General features: G+C 38.6%; 1 protein-coding gene across 2 annotated transcripts in view; it reads left to right on the top strand.

Moving 5' to 3' along the window:
- anpeplb (alanyl (membrane) aminopeptidase-like b) overlaps positions 1–14,775 on the top strand; it is a 28,106-nt gene extending 13,331 nt beyond the window's left edge. The window contains exons 15-20 of one of the 2 annotated variants that reach the window (XM_022219352.2): positions 97–185; positions 2,962–3,072; positions 8,056–8,223; positions 8,322–8,462; positions 12,300–12,363; positions 14,060–14,775. In XM_022219352.2, coding sequence (XP_022075044.2) covers positions 97–185; positions 2,962–3,072; positions 8,056–8,223; positions 8,322–8,462; positions 12,300–12,363; positions 14,060–14,218 — 732 coding nt within the window. In that variant the 3' untranslated portion in view covers positions 14,219–14,775. Of the gene's footprint in view, positions 1–96; positions 186–2,961; positions 3,073–3,157; positions 3,187–8,055; positions 8,224–8,321; positions 8,463–12,299; positions 12,364–14,059 lie in introns of those variants that run through there. The other variant, XM_022219353.2, reaches the window with a different exon arrangement.
- The last annotated feature ends 1,168 nt before the right edge of the window (positions 14,776–15,943 follow it).

Raw genomic sequence — 15,943 nt, 5'->3', positions numbered from 1 at the left:
ATGCTTGTATTTACGTTCAGCTATGAAACAGATGTGCAGTAAACTTGTTCTCCAGATGTGAATATTCCCTAACCTGTTGTGTAAATGATCTTACAGGAGTACCTGAGGAACCAGGTGGAGGGACTGTACAACTTCTACAGGAACTACACCAACAACTCCACGGTCCCTGAGGATCACTCTGAGCAGTAAGGAAACGTGACTTCACAGAGCCCTCGACTGTAATGAGGTTTTATTGGTGCAGCAGGCTTACTTCCTGGTTAACGGTCTACAGATTTACACATGCTTCGGTTTACAACTTCACAGATTCACAGTGCAGGACAAATGTGAGCAGATGTGGGAGAGTATGAACAGCAAACTGATTGTAGGAGGGTCATTCCAGAACTGGAGGACATTTGGGCTTCAAAATGTTTGAAGAATAAACCTTCTCTTTGACAGTTTTCTGCTCCATATTGATCAATGATAGGTATTGATGGGCTCAGCTTACACATCAATGGTAGCATTTTTATTCCATGTTTTCTGTTCTGTTTGCTAACCCTACTCTAATCACAGTAACAGGGTTGCTAATCCATGCTATTGTGGTCTTTTAGCTTAGTATTTGTTGTGTTTAGCTAATTATTTGTCACTTTTAGCTAACTCTTGTTGACTTTTAGCTTAGTATTTGTTGTGCTTAGCTAATTATTTGCCACTTTTAGCTAACTATCGTCGACTTTTAGCTTAATATTTGTTGTATTTAGCTGGAATGACCTATTAATTAACCTTCAGAGGTCCTTGATTTAGAGACATATTGCTAAATTAACATCACAGTAAACTCTCGAGAAAACAATCCAGGAGATATTTTTTCAAAAACTTTTTTTTAAAACCAGGTTAAAGTAATTTATTGTGAAGATTAAAGGTGCACTCATCACTCTGCTTCTTGCTGCTGGTCTTCTGCTTCCTGCTGCTGGTCTGGTGCTTCCTGAGTCACAGTTGCACTGGGCTGACTGTGGACCACCAGCCGAAGCTTTTTTCTCAGTCTTGCCATCAGAGCTGGTCTCCTGGGTGCTTTGGCACCACTCTGCCAGCTGTCTATAGCTTGATCTGGGTCAAACTCTCTGACTGAGGATGTACACATCTGGATTGTCATAATGTTGTCCAGGGTGTTGGCAGCCATTCTGGTTCTCCTGTTAGGGCTCGACACACGGGGAGCGACAGTTGAGGGGGGAATGCGAAAGTCATCGCAACAGGAGATAAATTCAACACACGGTGCGCGATACTTGGCAGCGGCAGGCGACGGCGACAAACGGCGCGCTGTGCAAAAGCACAGGTCGCTTGTCTCCCTCACTTCTGATTGGCTGTGAAATTGGAGGGATTTTTTACGTTTTCAAAGAGTTTCATGACAGAAAAGCATAAAGATGATGAGCCAGAAGATATTGCTTGATTTAGCCAAAATTTTACTATTGACATTAGCTTATAAAAGAAAGAAACAACCCTGGGTCCATGCCATTTTGCAATATCGGAAAGAGCGTGGAGAATACCACCATTTGATGCCAGATCTCAGAAAAGATCCAGAAAAATTCCGGGCATACTTTCGCCTTAGCCCAGAACTTTTTTCCAAAACGGACCATTAATGTATTGGAGCGGACTGTACTGTGTAACATGCTGTAAGCTCATTGGTCAGTGAGTGAAACTCGCTGATTAGTTGAAGCTCCAGGCGACAGCTTGCCTAGCCGCGCTAGACAACTCATGGCAATGAATTTAATTCTCTGCCAGGGTGGGTCTAGTTACCCTCCATAAGGCTCGAGGCTGGATTCTCCTAAAACTGGCCGGACCAATCACCATGAAGTGTAGAGTCAGAAGGCGGGCGTAACTAAGTGACGACAGAGGCGCGACGATTCTGACAGAAACAACCGGAGACAACTAGCCTAGCCGCGCTAGACAACCCACGGCAACGAATTTAATTCTCTGCCAGGGTCGACAACAAAAACGACAACAGTCGTTGAGCTCCATTAGCACCGACTCTGAATAATGTTTCTGTTAACATGTCTGTAATATACTTGAGCTTCACCCATTGACTGTATAAATAAGGCTTCACCGAACTACCGCATCATCTGATTTCCGGCGCTCTAGGAGCCTATTCGTTGCGTTGATTGGTTGTATATCTACCCAATTGCTGCAGAGTGATTTCATAGACAACCTTTTAGCCCGCCTCCCTCCCTGTCGAGCGTGCCTGGACCCTTGTGCCTTCAGAAACATGGGTCTAGCTGGCTAGGCTAGGCTAGGCGACAAAAGTTGAACATTTTTCAACTTTCTTGTATCGTGTCGCAAGCCAGCGGGTGCACGTCTACGTGAACGCTCGCGAAATTTCACATGCACGAATGTCACCGTCACGTTGTTGGGAGGGGGGAAAGCGATGTTCGTCTCGTCGCACAGCAGTCATAGAAAATGAATGGAGCGCGACTGTTGTCACCTCCTGTGTGTCGAGCCCCTGGACTGACAGCCTGTGCTTGGGGGGGGGGGCTCACAGCTCGTTGAAAACTAGCTGCAGAATGATCCGAGTTTTCCTGTCAGACTCTCCAAAATGGCAGAATAAGTCGCTAGATTTGTCGCTAGTCGCTTTTGACAAAAAAAGTCGCTAGGACGCTTTGGAAAGTCGCTAAGCTGGCAACACTGCCTGCGCAGAACAAAGCGAAAGGTTAGAAATCTTTCAATTTATTTATTTATTTATTTATTAATAAAATGCTTGTCGCCCGGCCGGGCGATGAGAAATGTATAAATTGTATCTGTTTATCGCCCGGGCATCGTTCTGGTCGCTTCGGGCGACCGCGAACCTTACACACTGCAAACGTAGTGGTAGGTTTTGGGTTTCAGAGGATGAACTCTTAAGTGTATCTCAGGTTATGGGTTACTGTAGAAGCCTTTACTAGATGCATCTGTACTGTTGTTTTATACTTACTGTATAAAATGAAACTGCTTCCTCCAAAGACACAACCAGGTCAACGCCATCTGGATGGCCTGTTCCAATGGACTCCCTGAATGCGTAGAAATGGCTAAAATGAAGTTTGCAGAGTGGATGCAGCCCAACGGAACGAATAAGTACGGATGCTAACTATCATTTCTGTAGCACTCCTTCTGAAATCATCTTCAAAAATGGCCTAACAGCTTTCATTATATTCTGTAGCTTTGCTCTGCAGCAATGATTTAGTGAAGGTAGGTGTCTCTAATCACTTCTGGTGGCTGTTTCTACACTGTCGTGGTTTTCTAAAGCTGCACTTGGCAAAATTTTCATGGAGTGTGTTTTTTTTTTTAAATTATGATCTTAATGCAACTAATGATCAAACTCTGGTGCCTTTACAATTTGTCAGTAATGTGAAAACTGTCCAGGTGCAGCTTTAGAAGACATTGACTCTTCATCATTTGCATGTCCTCATTACTTCAAGACACGTGCATGTACTGATCGTACATGCATGGAAGTGTGGTAATGCATTTGCATGTGTCTACAATTGTGTGTGTTATAATGTGTGCACAGTATAGATACATATATTCACATATAGAGGGATATTTTTCATTTGGAGATAACTTCTAGGTTAGCATTTTTTTCTGACATTACCTGTGCTGTTACTTTTAGCTGTCTTTGTATGACTTTAGCTGCATTGTTAGCTTCTGTCAGTGTCTGTAGCTGCATAGTTTCCTTCTTTCCATAGCTTTAGCTGCGTTGTTAACATCTTTCTATGGCTCTAGCAATGTAGTTAGCTTTGTTCTATAACTTTAGCTGTGTAGTTTTTTCTTTTTTTTCTTCTTTTTTTTATTGCACATTTCAAAAACAAACATTAAGGCATCGTTAACATTGGAATCACAACCGTCAAGTTATTGATAGTCAAAAAATGAGGTAATGATAATAATAATAAATTGAAATAAAGTAAAACAAAAAAGAAACCACAACTGGGGAATTATACCAAGCCAAATTCCGAGAAAAAATCTTCACGAGAATATGCTTGTTTTTGTTCAGTTAGTTTCAAAGATTTGGCAAAAAGACTGAGCTCATTCCTCCAGTGAATGACTGTAGGTTTGGTTTTAAAAAATCTGCATTTATGAATAAAATGTTTGCACAGGATTAATAAATTGTTTACACCATTATCTGTCTTTTTATCTTTCAAATTAATTCCAAATTTAATTTCTTTAAACGTTAAAACAGGTATCTGTATCACCTTGGAGTAAAGCCAAGTCTTAAAGTTTTGCCAAAAACCTTGAATTATATGACAAGAAAAAAAAAGATGTTCCAAATCTTCACCTTCAGTGTTACAGAATATACAATTGCCAGTGTCTATTTTAAACTTATGTTTAAGAAATTCTTTTGAGGGGTAAATGTTGTTTAGGAGTTTTACTGGCAGCTTACTCAATTCAAAATCTGATTTTAACACCTAATTAATAGCTGTGTAGTTGGCTTCCTTGTATAGCGTTAGCTGCATTGCTAGCTTTTTTCTGTGGCTTTAACTGTATAGTTAGCTCCTGTGTATAACTTTAGCTGCATTGTTAGCTTTTTTCTATGGCTTTAGCTGTATAGTTAGCATCTTTTTTATGGCCATAGATGTGTATTTAGCTGTTTTCTATTACTTTATCTGTGTATTGAGCTATTTTCTATTACTTAAGCTAAGCTATGTAGTTAGCATCTTTTTATGGCTTTAGCTGTGTAGTTAACTGTTTTCTGTGGCTTTAGCTGTGTAGTTAACAGTTTTCTGTGGCTTTAGCTGTGTAGTTAACTGTTTTCTGTGGCTTTAGCTGTGTAGTTAACTGTTTTCTTTGGCTTTAGCTGTGTAGTTAACTGTTTTCTTTGGCTTTAGCTGTGTAGTTAACTGTTTTCTGTGGCTTTAGCTGTGTAGTTAACTGTTTTCTGTGGCTTTAGCTGTGTAGTTAACTGTTTTCTGTGGCTTTAGCTGTGTAGTTAACTGTTTTCTAAGGCTTTAGCTGTGTAGTTAACTGTTTTCTAAGGCTTTAGCTGTGTAGTTAACTGTTTTCTGTGGATTTAGCTGTGTAGTTAACTGTTTTCTGTGGCTTTAGCTGTGTAGTTAACTGTTTTCTTTGGCTTTGACTGTGTAGTTAACTGTTTTCTTTGGCTTTAGCTGTGTAGTTAACTGTTTTCTAAGGCTTTAGCTGTGTAGTTAACTGTTTTCTGTGGCTTTAGCTGTGTAGTTAACTGTTTTCTAAGGCTTTAGCTGTGTAGTTAACTGTTTTCTAAGGCTTTAGCTGTGTAGTTAACTGTTTTCTAAGGCTTTAGCTGTGTAGTTAACTGTTTTCTGTGGATTTAGCTGTGTAGTTAACTGTTTTCTGTGGATTTAGCTGTGTAGTTAACTGTTTTCTAAGGCTTTAGCTGTGTAGTTAACTGTTTTCTAAGGCTTTAGCTGTGTAGTTAACTGTTTTCTGTGGATTTAGCTGTGTAGTTAACTGTTTTCTGTGGATTTAGCTGTGTAGTTAACTGTTTTCTGTGGCTTTAGCTGTGTAGTTAACTGTTTTCTTTGGCTTTAGCTGTGTAGTTAACTGTTTTCTTTGGCTTTAGCTGTGTAGTTAACTGTTTTCTGTGGCTTTAGCTGTGTAGTTAACTGTTTTCTGTGGCTTTAGCTGTGTAGTTAACAGTTTTCTGTGGCTTTAGCTGTGTAGTTAACTGTTTTCTGTGGCTTTGACTGTGTAGTTAACTGTTTTCTTTGGCTTTAGCTGTGTAGTTACCTGTTTTCTGTGGCTTTAGCTGTGTAGTTAACTGTTTTCTGTGGCTTTAGCTGTGTAGTTAACTGTTTTCTAAGGCTTTAGCTGTGTAGTTAACTGTTTTCTGTGGATTTAGCTGTGTAGTTAACTGTTTTCTGTGGATTTAGCTGTGTAGTTAACTGTTTTCTGTGGCTTTAGCTGTGTAGTTAACTGTTTTCTGTGGCTTTAGCTGTGTAGTTAACTGTTTTCTTTGGCTTTAGCTGTGTAGTTAACTGTTTTCTTTGGCTTTAGCTGTGTAGTTAACTGTTTTCTGTGGCTTTAGCTGTGTAGTTAACTGTTTTCTGTGGCTTTAGCTGTGTAGTTAACTGTTTTCTGTGGCTTTAGCTGTGTAGTTAACTGTTTTCTGTGGCTTTAGCTGTGTAGTTAACTGTTTTCTGTGGCTTTAGCTGTGTAGTTAACTGTTTTCTAAGGCTTTAGCTGTGTAGTTAACTGTTTTCTGTGGCTTTAGCTGTGTAGTTAACTGTTTTCTGTGGCTTTAGCTGTGTAGTTAACTGTTTTCTAAGGCTTTAGCTGTGTAGTTAACTGTTTTCTGTGGCTTTAGCTGTGTAGTTAACTGTTTTCTGTTGCTTTAGCTGTGTAGTTAACAGTTTTCTGTGGCTTTAGCTGTGTAGTTAACTGTTTTCTGTGGCTTTGACTGTGTAGTTAACTGTTTTCTTTGGCTTTAGCTGTGTAGTTAACTGTTTTCTGTGGCTTTAGCTGTGTAGTTAACTGTTTTCTGTGGCTTTAGCTGTGTAGTTAACTGTTTTCTTTGGCTTTAGCTGTGTAGTTAACTGTTTTCTTTGGCTTTAGCTGTGTAGTTAACTGTTTTCTTTGGCTTTAGCTGTGTAGTTAACTGTTTTCTGTGGCTTTAGCTGTGTAGTTAACTGTTTTCTGTGGCTTTAGCTGTGTAGTTAACTGTTTTCTGTGGATTTAGCTGTGTAGTTAACTGTTTTCTGTGGCTTTGACTGTGTAGTTAACTGTTTTCTTTGGCTTTAGCTGTGTAGTTAACTGTTTTCTGTGGCTTTAGCTGTGTAGTTAACTGTTTTCTGTGGATTTAGCTGTGTAGTTAACTGTTTTCTGTGGCTTTAGCTGTGTAGTTAACTGTTTTCTTTGGCTTTAGCTGTGTAGTTACCTGTTTTCTGTGGCTTTAGCTGTGTAGTTAACTGTTTTCTGTGGATTTAGCTGTGTAGTTAACTGTTTTCTGTGGCTTTAGCTGTGTAGTTAACTGTTTTCTGTGGCTTTAGCTGTGTAGTTAACTGTTTTCTGTGGCTTTAGCTGTGTAGTTAACTGTTTTCTGTGGATTTAGCTGTGTAGTTAACTGTTTTCTGTGGCTTTAGCTGTGTAGTTAACTGTTTTCTTTGGCTTTAGCTGTGTAGTTACCTGTTTTCTGTGGCTTTAGCTGTGTAGTTAACTGTTTTCTGTGGATTTAGCTGTGTAGTTAACTGTTTTCTATGGCTTTAGCTGTGTAGTTAACTGTTTTCTTTGGCTTTAGCTGTGTAGTTAACTGTTTTCTGTGGCTTTAGCTGTGTAGTTAACTGTTTTCTGTGGATTTAGCTGTGTAGTTAACTGTTTTCTGTGGATTTAGCTGTGTAGTTAACTGTTTTCTGTGGCCTTAGCTGTGTAGTTAACTGTTTTCTGTGGATTTAGCTGTGTAGTTAACTGTTTTCTGTGGCCTTAGCTGTGTAGTTAACTGTTTCTGTGGATTTAGCTGTGTAGTTAACTGTTTTCTGTGGCTTTAGCTGTGTAGTTAACTGTTTTCTGTGGATTTAGCTGTGTAGTTAACTGTTTTCTAAGGCTTTAGCTGTGTAGTTAACTGTTTCTGTGGCTTTAGCTGTGTAGTTAACTGTTTTCTGTGGATTTAGCTGTGTAGTTAACTGTTTTCTGTGGATTTAGCTGTGTAGTTAACTGTTTTCTTTGGCTTTAGCTGTGTAGTTAGCCTTCAGACAGACTGCAGTCAGTGTGCTCTCAGTCCTGCGCAGAAACTGCAGCTGGCAGACCTAGAATGGAGTACAGTTACACCAAGTACACATTTAGCAGGTAGCTCTGGACTGGGGCTGCTGCTGTTTTAAAAAGCTGTTGCAAGGGCAGAATACTTTCCTATATAGTGAAATGGACAGATGTTATAACTTAGTTTTGACCAAATATGTGCAACTACTGCATGGTTATAGGGCAGAGCAGAACTTATGATCCAGCAGGTGTGATTCTGGTACAGACCAGAACCAAGGACATGTGAAAATGAGACGTCCTGAGCCTGGTTAGTAAACTCTGTTTGTGTGTGTGTGTGTGTGTGTGTGTGTGTGTGTGTGTGTGTGTGTGTGTGTGTGTGTGTGTGTGTGTGTCCAGCATCCACCCCAACCTGCGCTCTGTGATCTACTGCCAGGCGGTGGCTGCAGGGGGCAAGGCTGAGTGGGAGTTTGCCTGGGACCAGTACCTGAGCTCCAACGTCACGTCTGAGAAGGATCAGCTGAGGGAAGCCCTGTCCTGCACCAGGAAGACCTGGCTGCTCAACAGGTGAACTGTCGCTTCTGCTCACTCCTGCTGACAGCACAGACACACCTGAGCTCAGGTGGATCCCAGCAGAGTGACTCAGAGGCCTCCTTATCTTGCAGATACCTGGAGTACACTTTGGACCCGGACAAGATCAGACTCATGGACGTGGCCTCCACCATCGACAGCATCGCCAGTAACCCGGCGGGTCAGGCTCTGGCCTGGAACTTCATCAGGGCTCACTGGGACTACATCAAAGAGGGGTGGGTCTGCTTCCTCTGAGTCAGGAGCTTTAGTTATCTGAGAACCTGCAGGTCAACCAACCAACACACACCCTACAGAAACACATGCTGCCTGTGGTTTGACGTTGCTGATCGGATGAGTTGGCATCCGTTTAATTCTAGCTGTTTTTAATTGTTAGCGGCTTTCTATGATTTTAGCTGTGTACTTAGCTTTACCTATGTCTTTAAGTATGCGGTTAGCTTTAAAAAATAAAGTTATTTATCCATGTAGCTAATATGTTTTATGGCTTTAGCTGTACAGTTAGCTGTTTTTATGGCTTTAGTTGTGTAGTTAGCATCTATTTATGACCTTTGCTGTGGATTCAGCTGTTTTTCAATTACTTTAGCTCTATATTTAGCGGTTTTCTATGACTTTAGCAGTGTAGTTAGCTTCTTTCTGTAACGTCAGCTGTGTAATTACCTGTTTTTCAATTACTTTAGCTATATAATTAGCTTCCTGGATAGATAGATAGATAAATAGATAGATACTTCATTATTCCCGATGGAAATTCAAGTGTTCGGCAGCTTACATACAACAACACAAAGGCAGGTTAGTAACATTAACATTAAAGGTTAGTATACACACTGAAAATGTTGCTGTACAATGCTATAAAAACACTTCTAATTTTAAAATCTATAGAATACTAAATTCATTAAAATTCAATATACAGTATTTACACATTTCAAGGCATGGTGATTTAAAATGACTTTGACACAGGTAGTAGGAAACCACCTGAGGTGCGTGGACGTGACTTAGCCACGCTGTTAGCTCCTTTAATGACTTAAGATAGTTACTCAGAGGTTTTTCTATGACTTGTGACCTGTTAGGTAATCATCTGACAGAGCAGCGATCCGTCTGATTGCTCTTCCTGGAGGTCGTAAACCGAGTCTTCCTGCTACTGAAGCACAGTTTAGAATACTGATAAAGAACAGACCATAATAAACAGTGAGATATAAAAGCTGTGATTCAGGACAAAGGTTGAACTGCTCAATCTGAGCTGATCATAACTGTGCTTCATAAAGTTTATTATGAGGAAAATAAACAGGAGGCGTTTCATTTCTCAGGTGACACCTGAACGTGACCTGAAGGTTCCATCATCGTCTGACTCATTCTGTCTGCTGCTCCCTCAAATGTTGGCTTTTACTCTGTTCAGGAGAATATTTCAGATCAGCTCTGTCACTTTAAACCTGTTCAGCTCTCATTAGTTAGTACTGAAGTCTTTATTTCAACGGTTGCCTCCATTAACTTTGGATTTGACAACATTTAGGAGTTTACTGGAGCAACGGTTTTATCCGTCACATCTGATAGTTTTAGGGTTAGGGTTAGTTATTTTCAGCTGCATTACTGCTAATTATTTGTCACTATTAACTATTCTTGATTGTTAGCTTGTATTTGTTGTATTTCGATAATTATTTATCACTTTTAGCTAACTATGGTTGACTTTAGCTTAGTATTTGTTGTGTTTAGCTAATTATTTGTCACTTTTAGCTATTCTTGACTTTTAGCTTAGTATTTGTCATGTTTAGTTTAATATTTGTTGTGTTTAGCTAATTCTTTGTCACTTTTAGCTATTCTTGACTTTTAGCTTAGTATTTGTCATGTTTAGTTTAATATTTGTTGTGTTTAGCTAATTGTTTGTCACTTTTAGCTACCTATTGTTGACTTTCAGCATAGTATTTGTTGTATTTAGCTAAATATTTGTTGCTTTACGCTGAATATTATTAACTTTTAGCTTATCATTTGTTGTGTTTAATTATCTGTCACTTTTAGCTAACTATTGTTAAGTTTAGCTGAGTATTTGATGTGTTTAGCTAATTTTTTGTTCCTTTTAGCTAACTATTGTTGCATAGTATTTGTTGAGTTAAGCTCATTACTCCTCCAAGGAACAGCGGAGTTATGTGACGATCACGTACGTTTGTCTGTGAATCTGTTTGTCTGTCTGTGTGAAACATTACTCAGAAATGGACCAACAGATTTGGGTGAAATTTTCAGAGAAGGTCAGAAATGACACAAGAACCAAGTGATTAGATTTTGGCAGCGATGCAGCTTATCGTCTGGATCCACAGATTTGTTCAAGATTTCCCGTTGGGAGATATAGCTGGTGTCGCTGTAACCATGACGTGAACACTGAGTCAGTTACCCGCTGATGATCACATGATTGGATCCTACTACAAATTGATTGTGATTTATCAGTTGGAAATGATATAAGGAACAAATGATTAAACTGTGGGGCGTTTCTGAGTCCCGCTACATGTTTAGGTCATGTATGTAGCAAACCCCAGCCAGACAACGGTGAAGCTCCTGATGGTTCACAAAGCCTTTATTTATGTTCAGCCTTATTTTGAACACGAATTCACCTTCCTATCCTTCACTCCTTTCTTGTCTCCATTCCAGCTGCTTTTAAGTTCAGACATATCCTTTACTAGACAGCAACAGCGTAGAACTGTTTTCTTTCATCTTCACGTGAATTTTCGGACTTTTCTGCAGCGTCTTCGTCATGTCAAGAAACCTCTTCTTAGATAAACACTTCCTGTGTTGCTGGAATGGTTACAAAATAAAAGCCTGTAGCATTAAAAATACGTCTTCAAAATAAAAGCGTGGAGAGAACGGTTATTTTAAGACTAGCAGAACAAAGGCTTGCAAAAGGATGAACTGATCAACAGACCTTTATAAGAGTAACTTATAAACACATAATGTGCACATGCATAACACATGCCTGAGGTCAGCACAAGGTCATTTTTATTAAAGATTTCATCCGCTGGAAATGATACATCAACTGAGCAGCCTTGGTGAAGTACTCTACTCTCTGAGTGCTTTTCTAGTTTAGTATGTCGTCCAAAATGTGAAAAAAAGTCATAGTTTAGTATTTCATTAGACAAATGGTAAGAAGATGTCCAGGTATCGCAGCTGGTTGAGAAGGCGTCTCGTAAACAGAGCTGCATTAGTGCACAGGTTTGATTCCAGCTGATGGCCCTTTACTGCAGGTCTTCCGTGCTTTCCTCTCTACTATTATTACTATTGAAACAAAAGGGCCCTGAAAATCAACTTGGACAAAAACGTCATAGTTTCGAATATCGTCCAAAATGTGACTAAAATGTCATAGTTTAGTATGTCTAAATGTGTAAAAAATGCCGTTTTAGTGAACTGAGCAGCCTTGGCAGAGTACTGCACTCTGAGTGCTTTTCTAGTTGTTTGTTGTGTTTTGCTAATTATATGTCACTTGTAGGTAACGATTATTGACTTGTAGCTTAGCTTTTATCTTTTGCAATAATTAAAAGTTTTCAAATAAATAGCTGACTTTAAACTGTATATTTTAAGTTACAAACATACTTTGAGCATCATTTCTAAAGAAACATGTTACTGTGAACTTTTGTAACATTTCTAAGTTTCTTTTAGTAAATTATTTCAACTGTCACACTGATTAATTTGCCAACAGTTCTAAATTGCTTAAAGTGAAATTAAACTGTTCTATTAATTACTTTAACTTTACTTCTAACTCTGCTTCTAGTTAAATATTTCAACATCTCTATATTAACTGAGTTACTTTTAGCTGAATTTTAAAATGTCTCATTTGTTACTGTGAACTTTTGCAACATTTAGAATTAAATTTAAATGCCAACTGTTCAAACTTTATCCTCATTATTAACATTATAAGTTCATTTTTACTGCTCCATCCGTTATTTTTACGTTTCCCATCAGTTCTAAGAGGCTTTTCTCTAAATCTGAACACTTTTATCTAATTGTTCATCACTAATCTGCTTTAAATCTGTCTCGGTGCTCATCGCTCGTGTTTTACTGACAGTTTTCTTATTTTCCAGAGACACCCCGTTTTTGATTGAAGGCGTCACCAGCAGATTCTCCACACAGTTCGAGCTCGATGAGGTGAGTTTTCAGCCTTCTGTCCTGTTTATACGAGATTATCAGCGTTCAGTAAAGAAACTCTGATCAGAAGGAACGCCCTGATAACGTATCAGACGTCTGCAGGTTTTTACCTTTGAGCCACATGTTCCCGTAAGAACGCTTAAATTAGCATAAAGCTCAACAGTTACGTCATGTTCCTCTGATTTGTTGTCACGTCTGTAGTGACAGAACTCCACATCTTATTTCAGCTAAATTTCAACACTTTATTTCCTTTATTAAAGACATTTCTACAAGTCTCTTCTTATTTTTGACCTTTTCAACACATTACGTTTAGCTCCACTTCAGGTACATTTAGTATTTGTAGTGTTTAGCTAATTATTTGTCACTTTATGCTAACTACTGTTTACCTTTAGCTTCGTAGTTGTTGTGTTTAGCTATTTGTCCCTTTTAGCAACCTATTGTTGACTTTTAGCTTAGTATTTATTTTGTTTAGCTAATTATTTGTCACTTTTAGCTATTGTTGACTTTTAGCTATTATTATTGAGTTTTAGCTCAGTATTTGCTGTGTTTAGCTAATTGTTTGCCCATTTTAGCTAACTATTGTTGACTTTTAGCTCAGTATTTGTTGTGTTTAGCTAATTGTTAGCCCATTTTAGCTAACTATTGTTGACTTTTAGCTCAGTATTTGTTGTGTTTAGCTAATTGTTTGTCCCTTTTAGCTAACTATTGTTGACTTTTAGCTCAGTATTTGCTGTGTTTAGCTAATTGTTTGCCCATTTTAGCTAACTGTTGTTGACTTTTAGCTCAGTATTTGTTGTGTTTAGCTAACTGTTTGTCCCTTTTAGCTAACTATTGTTGACTTTTAGCTCAGTATTTGTTGTGTTTAGCTAATTGTTAGCCCATTTTAGCTAACTGTTGTTGACTTTTAGCTCAGTATTTGTTGTGTTTAGCTAATTGTTAGCCCATTTTAGCTAACTGTTGTTGACTTTTAGCTCAGTATTTGTTGTGTTTAGCTAACTGTTTGTCCCTTTTAGCTAACTATAATTGACTTTCACCTTAGTATTTGTTGTGTATTTACCCTGTTAGCGTAGTTTTTACCGTAATCTGTCCCTTTTAGCTTTTCCAATATGTTTTACTGACTTTCAGGTGCTTGAACTGTTAAATTACTTTGAGCTTTTTCAAGCTTTAGAGCTGAATTTTAACGGTTACGTTGTTTACTTTCAACTTTTCAATGTTTCTTATTTCAACTGTTGTATCGATTCATTTTTACAATATTTCTGAGTCTGTATTAGCTAAATTTTGCGGTTACATCTGTTGATTTGAGCTTTTTCAACATTAATAATGACTTTTAGCTGCTGTGAATATTATTACTGTTTAATTTTTTCATACACATGACTTATATTTACCTGTTTCTGCTTTACAAACAACACTTCTAGCTCATTATTTCTGTTGTTTTGCTGAATTATTTCACCCAAGCAACTGAATAATTACTTAAACGTTTCCATCCACTTTTTTTTTTTTTTTAGTTTTTACAACATTTAGACGTTACGTCTAACTCCATTTGTGTTCCTGCAGCTCATATTTTGTGCGTTTCCAGCCCTTACCAGATGTATTCCATCTCTAATGTGACCGTTGTGTCGCTGCAGTGCGGTGAACCACAGCAGAATTAAACCATCAGAGAGTTTCTTTCTCAGACGTCTTTGTTCTCTGTCTGCAGTTGGAGCGTTTCGCAGCAGATTATGACCTGGGCTCGGCCGATGGAGCGGCTCAGCGGGCCTTGGAACAAACCCGAGTGAACATCGAGTGGGTGAAGGACAACAAAGACGTCGTCCTGCAGTGGTTCGAAGCTCAGACTGCTGCTGGAAACAAATACTAGAACATCAGCGGTTTTAGAGCCTCAGAGCTGCTGAAAAACCCCCAACAGCCGAGGGAATGGAACTTTACCAGAGTAGTTGTTTTTTATGGACCAAGGACTACAGATGAAAATGAGCATGAGGCTAAATCTGGTGCAGCCATCTTTTTAATGTAACTGCACACTGTCCTTTTTTTAAATAAACTAAACTAAAGTTACAAACAGTAATGAGATTTTTCTCCCAGATTGAGGATTTTGCACATAATGGTCATACAGCACACCTTATCAACTCTTAGGATTTCTATATTTATATTAAAAAATCACATTTACTTTGCAAAATCCAGTTTTTCTTGCTGCTGTTGCCTCAATACCAAAAATGATCTGATAATATGCATTGTAATGGATTAATCTCGTAGCAACAAACTGATTCTGGATCAGTTCATATGGACCAGCGTCACCAGTGTTTGCACAGAAACATGTTTATATTATGTTTATTATATATGATGTAATCAAGGACCCAAATTATTGTTGTTACGCTGCTGAAATTATTTTTAATAATAAAATACCACCGTTGTGTTGAAGTGGAGCCTCTTCATTTCATACATGTTATTTTCTGACATTATTGTTTCTGAGTCAGAACTGGAGGACGTTTGGGATTCAAAATGTTCGAAAAATAAACCTTCTCTTTTATAGCTTTCTGCTCCATATTCATCAGTAATACCTAATAAACTATCAAAGGCTTGATTGGCTCACCTTCCACATCAATGGTAGCATTTTTATTCCATGTTTTATTTTTTGTTTGGTAACCCTACTCTAACCACAGTAACAGGGTTGCTAATCCGTGCTAATGTTTATCTCATTATTTGTTCCTTATAGTTAAATATGAATTACTTTTAGCTTAGTATTTGTTACGTTTACCTAATTATTTGTCATTTTTAGCTAACTGTTAGTGACTTTTAGCTTAGTATTTGTTACGTTTACCTAATTGTTTGTCATTTTTAGCTAACTGTTAGTGACTTTTAGCTTAGTATTTGTTGTGTTTAGCTAATTATTTGCCAGTTTTAACTAATAATCCCAGACTAGGAAGTAGCACTCTTTGGCTTGTCATTAGCATCCTGAGGCTAATGACCAGCATTCCAAAGGTTGAAATTAGCATGTCTAAGCAGGTAAATACATTCTTTGACCAGCAACTAGCTTTACTCGGCTAGTGACTAGATTTTTAGGCTAGTCCCTGACATTATAAGGCTAGCGACAGGTAATACTGGTCTAGCGACCAGGTGGCTAGCTACTGATCTTAGGATATTCACTTCCATTATCATGTTTGTCAGTAGCTGTTTCAGTAGCACTCCTACCCAAGCAGGTAGGTTTCTGGACTAGCATTCTTAGGCTAATCACTAGCATCACAAGCTGCTCAGTGCATCCCTTGGATAGTTGCTAACATTGTTAGATAATAATAATACATTTTATTTGAAGGCGTCTTTCTTGGCACTCAAGGACACCGTACAACAAACATTTCCATACAGAGAAGACACAAACATCAGTTCAGAGGACGGTTTCTTGACAGACCCCTTTTGTTTGTTTGGTTTATGGAATTTCCATCCATCCATCCATCCTCTATCCACCGCTTTATCCTCTCTAGGGTCATGGGGGGTGCTGGAGTCTATCCCAGCTGACTCGGGTGAAGGCAGGGGACACCCTGGACAGGTCACCAGTCTGTCACAGGGCTACATATACAGACACACAATCACA

This window comes from Acanthochromis polyacanthus, chromosome 8, assembly GCF_021347895.1.
Source record: "Acanthochromis polyacanthus isolate Apoly-LR-REF ecotype Palm Island chromosome 8, KAUST_Apoly_ChrSc, whole genome shotgun sequence".
Taxonomy (NCBI): Eukaryota; Metazoa; Chordata; class Actinopteri; family Pomacentridae; genus Acanthochromis; species Acanthochromis polyacanthus.
Note: the sequence above shows the minus strand (reverse complement) of the source record. Positions and strands in the feature narration are given on the sequence as shown.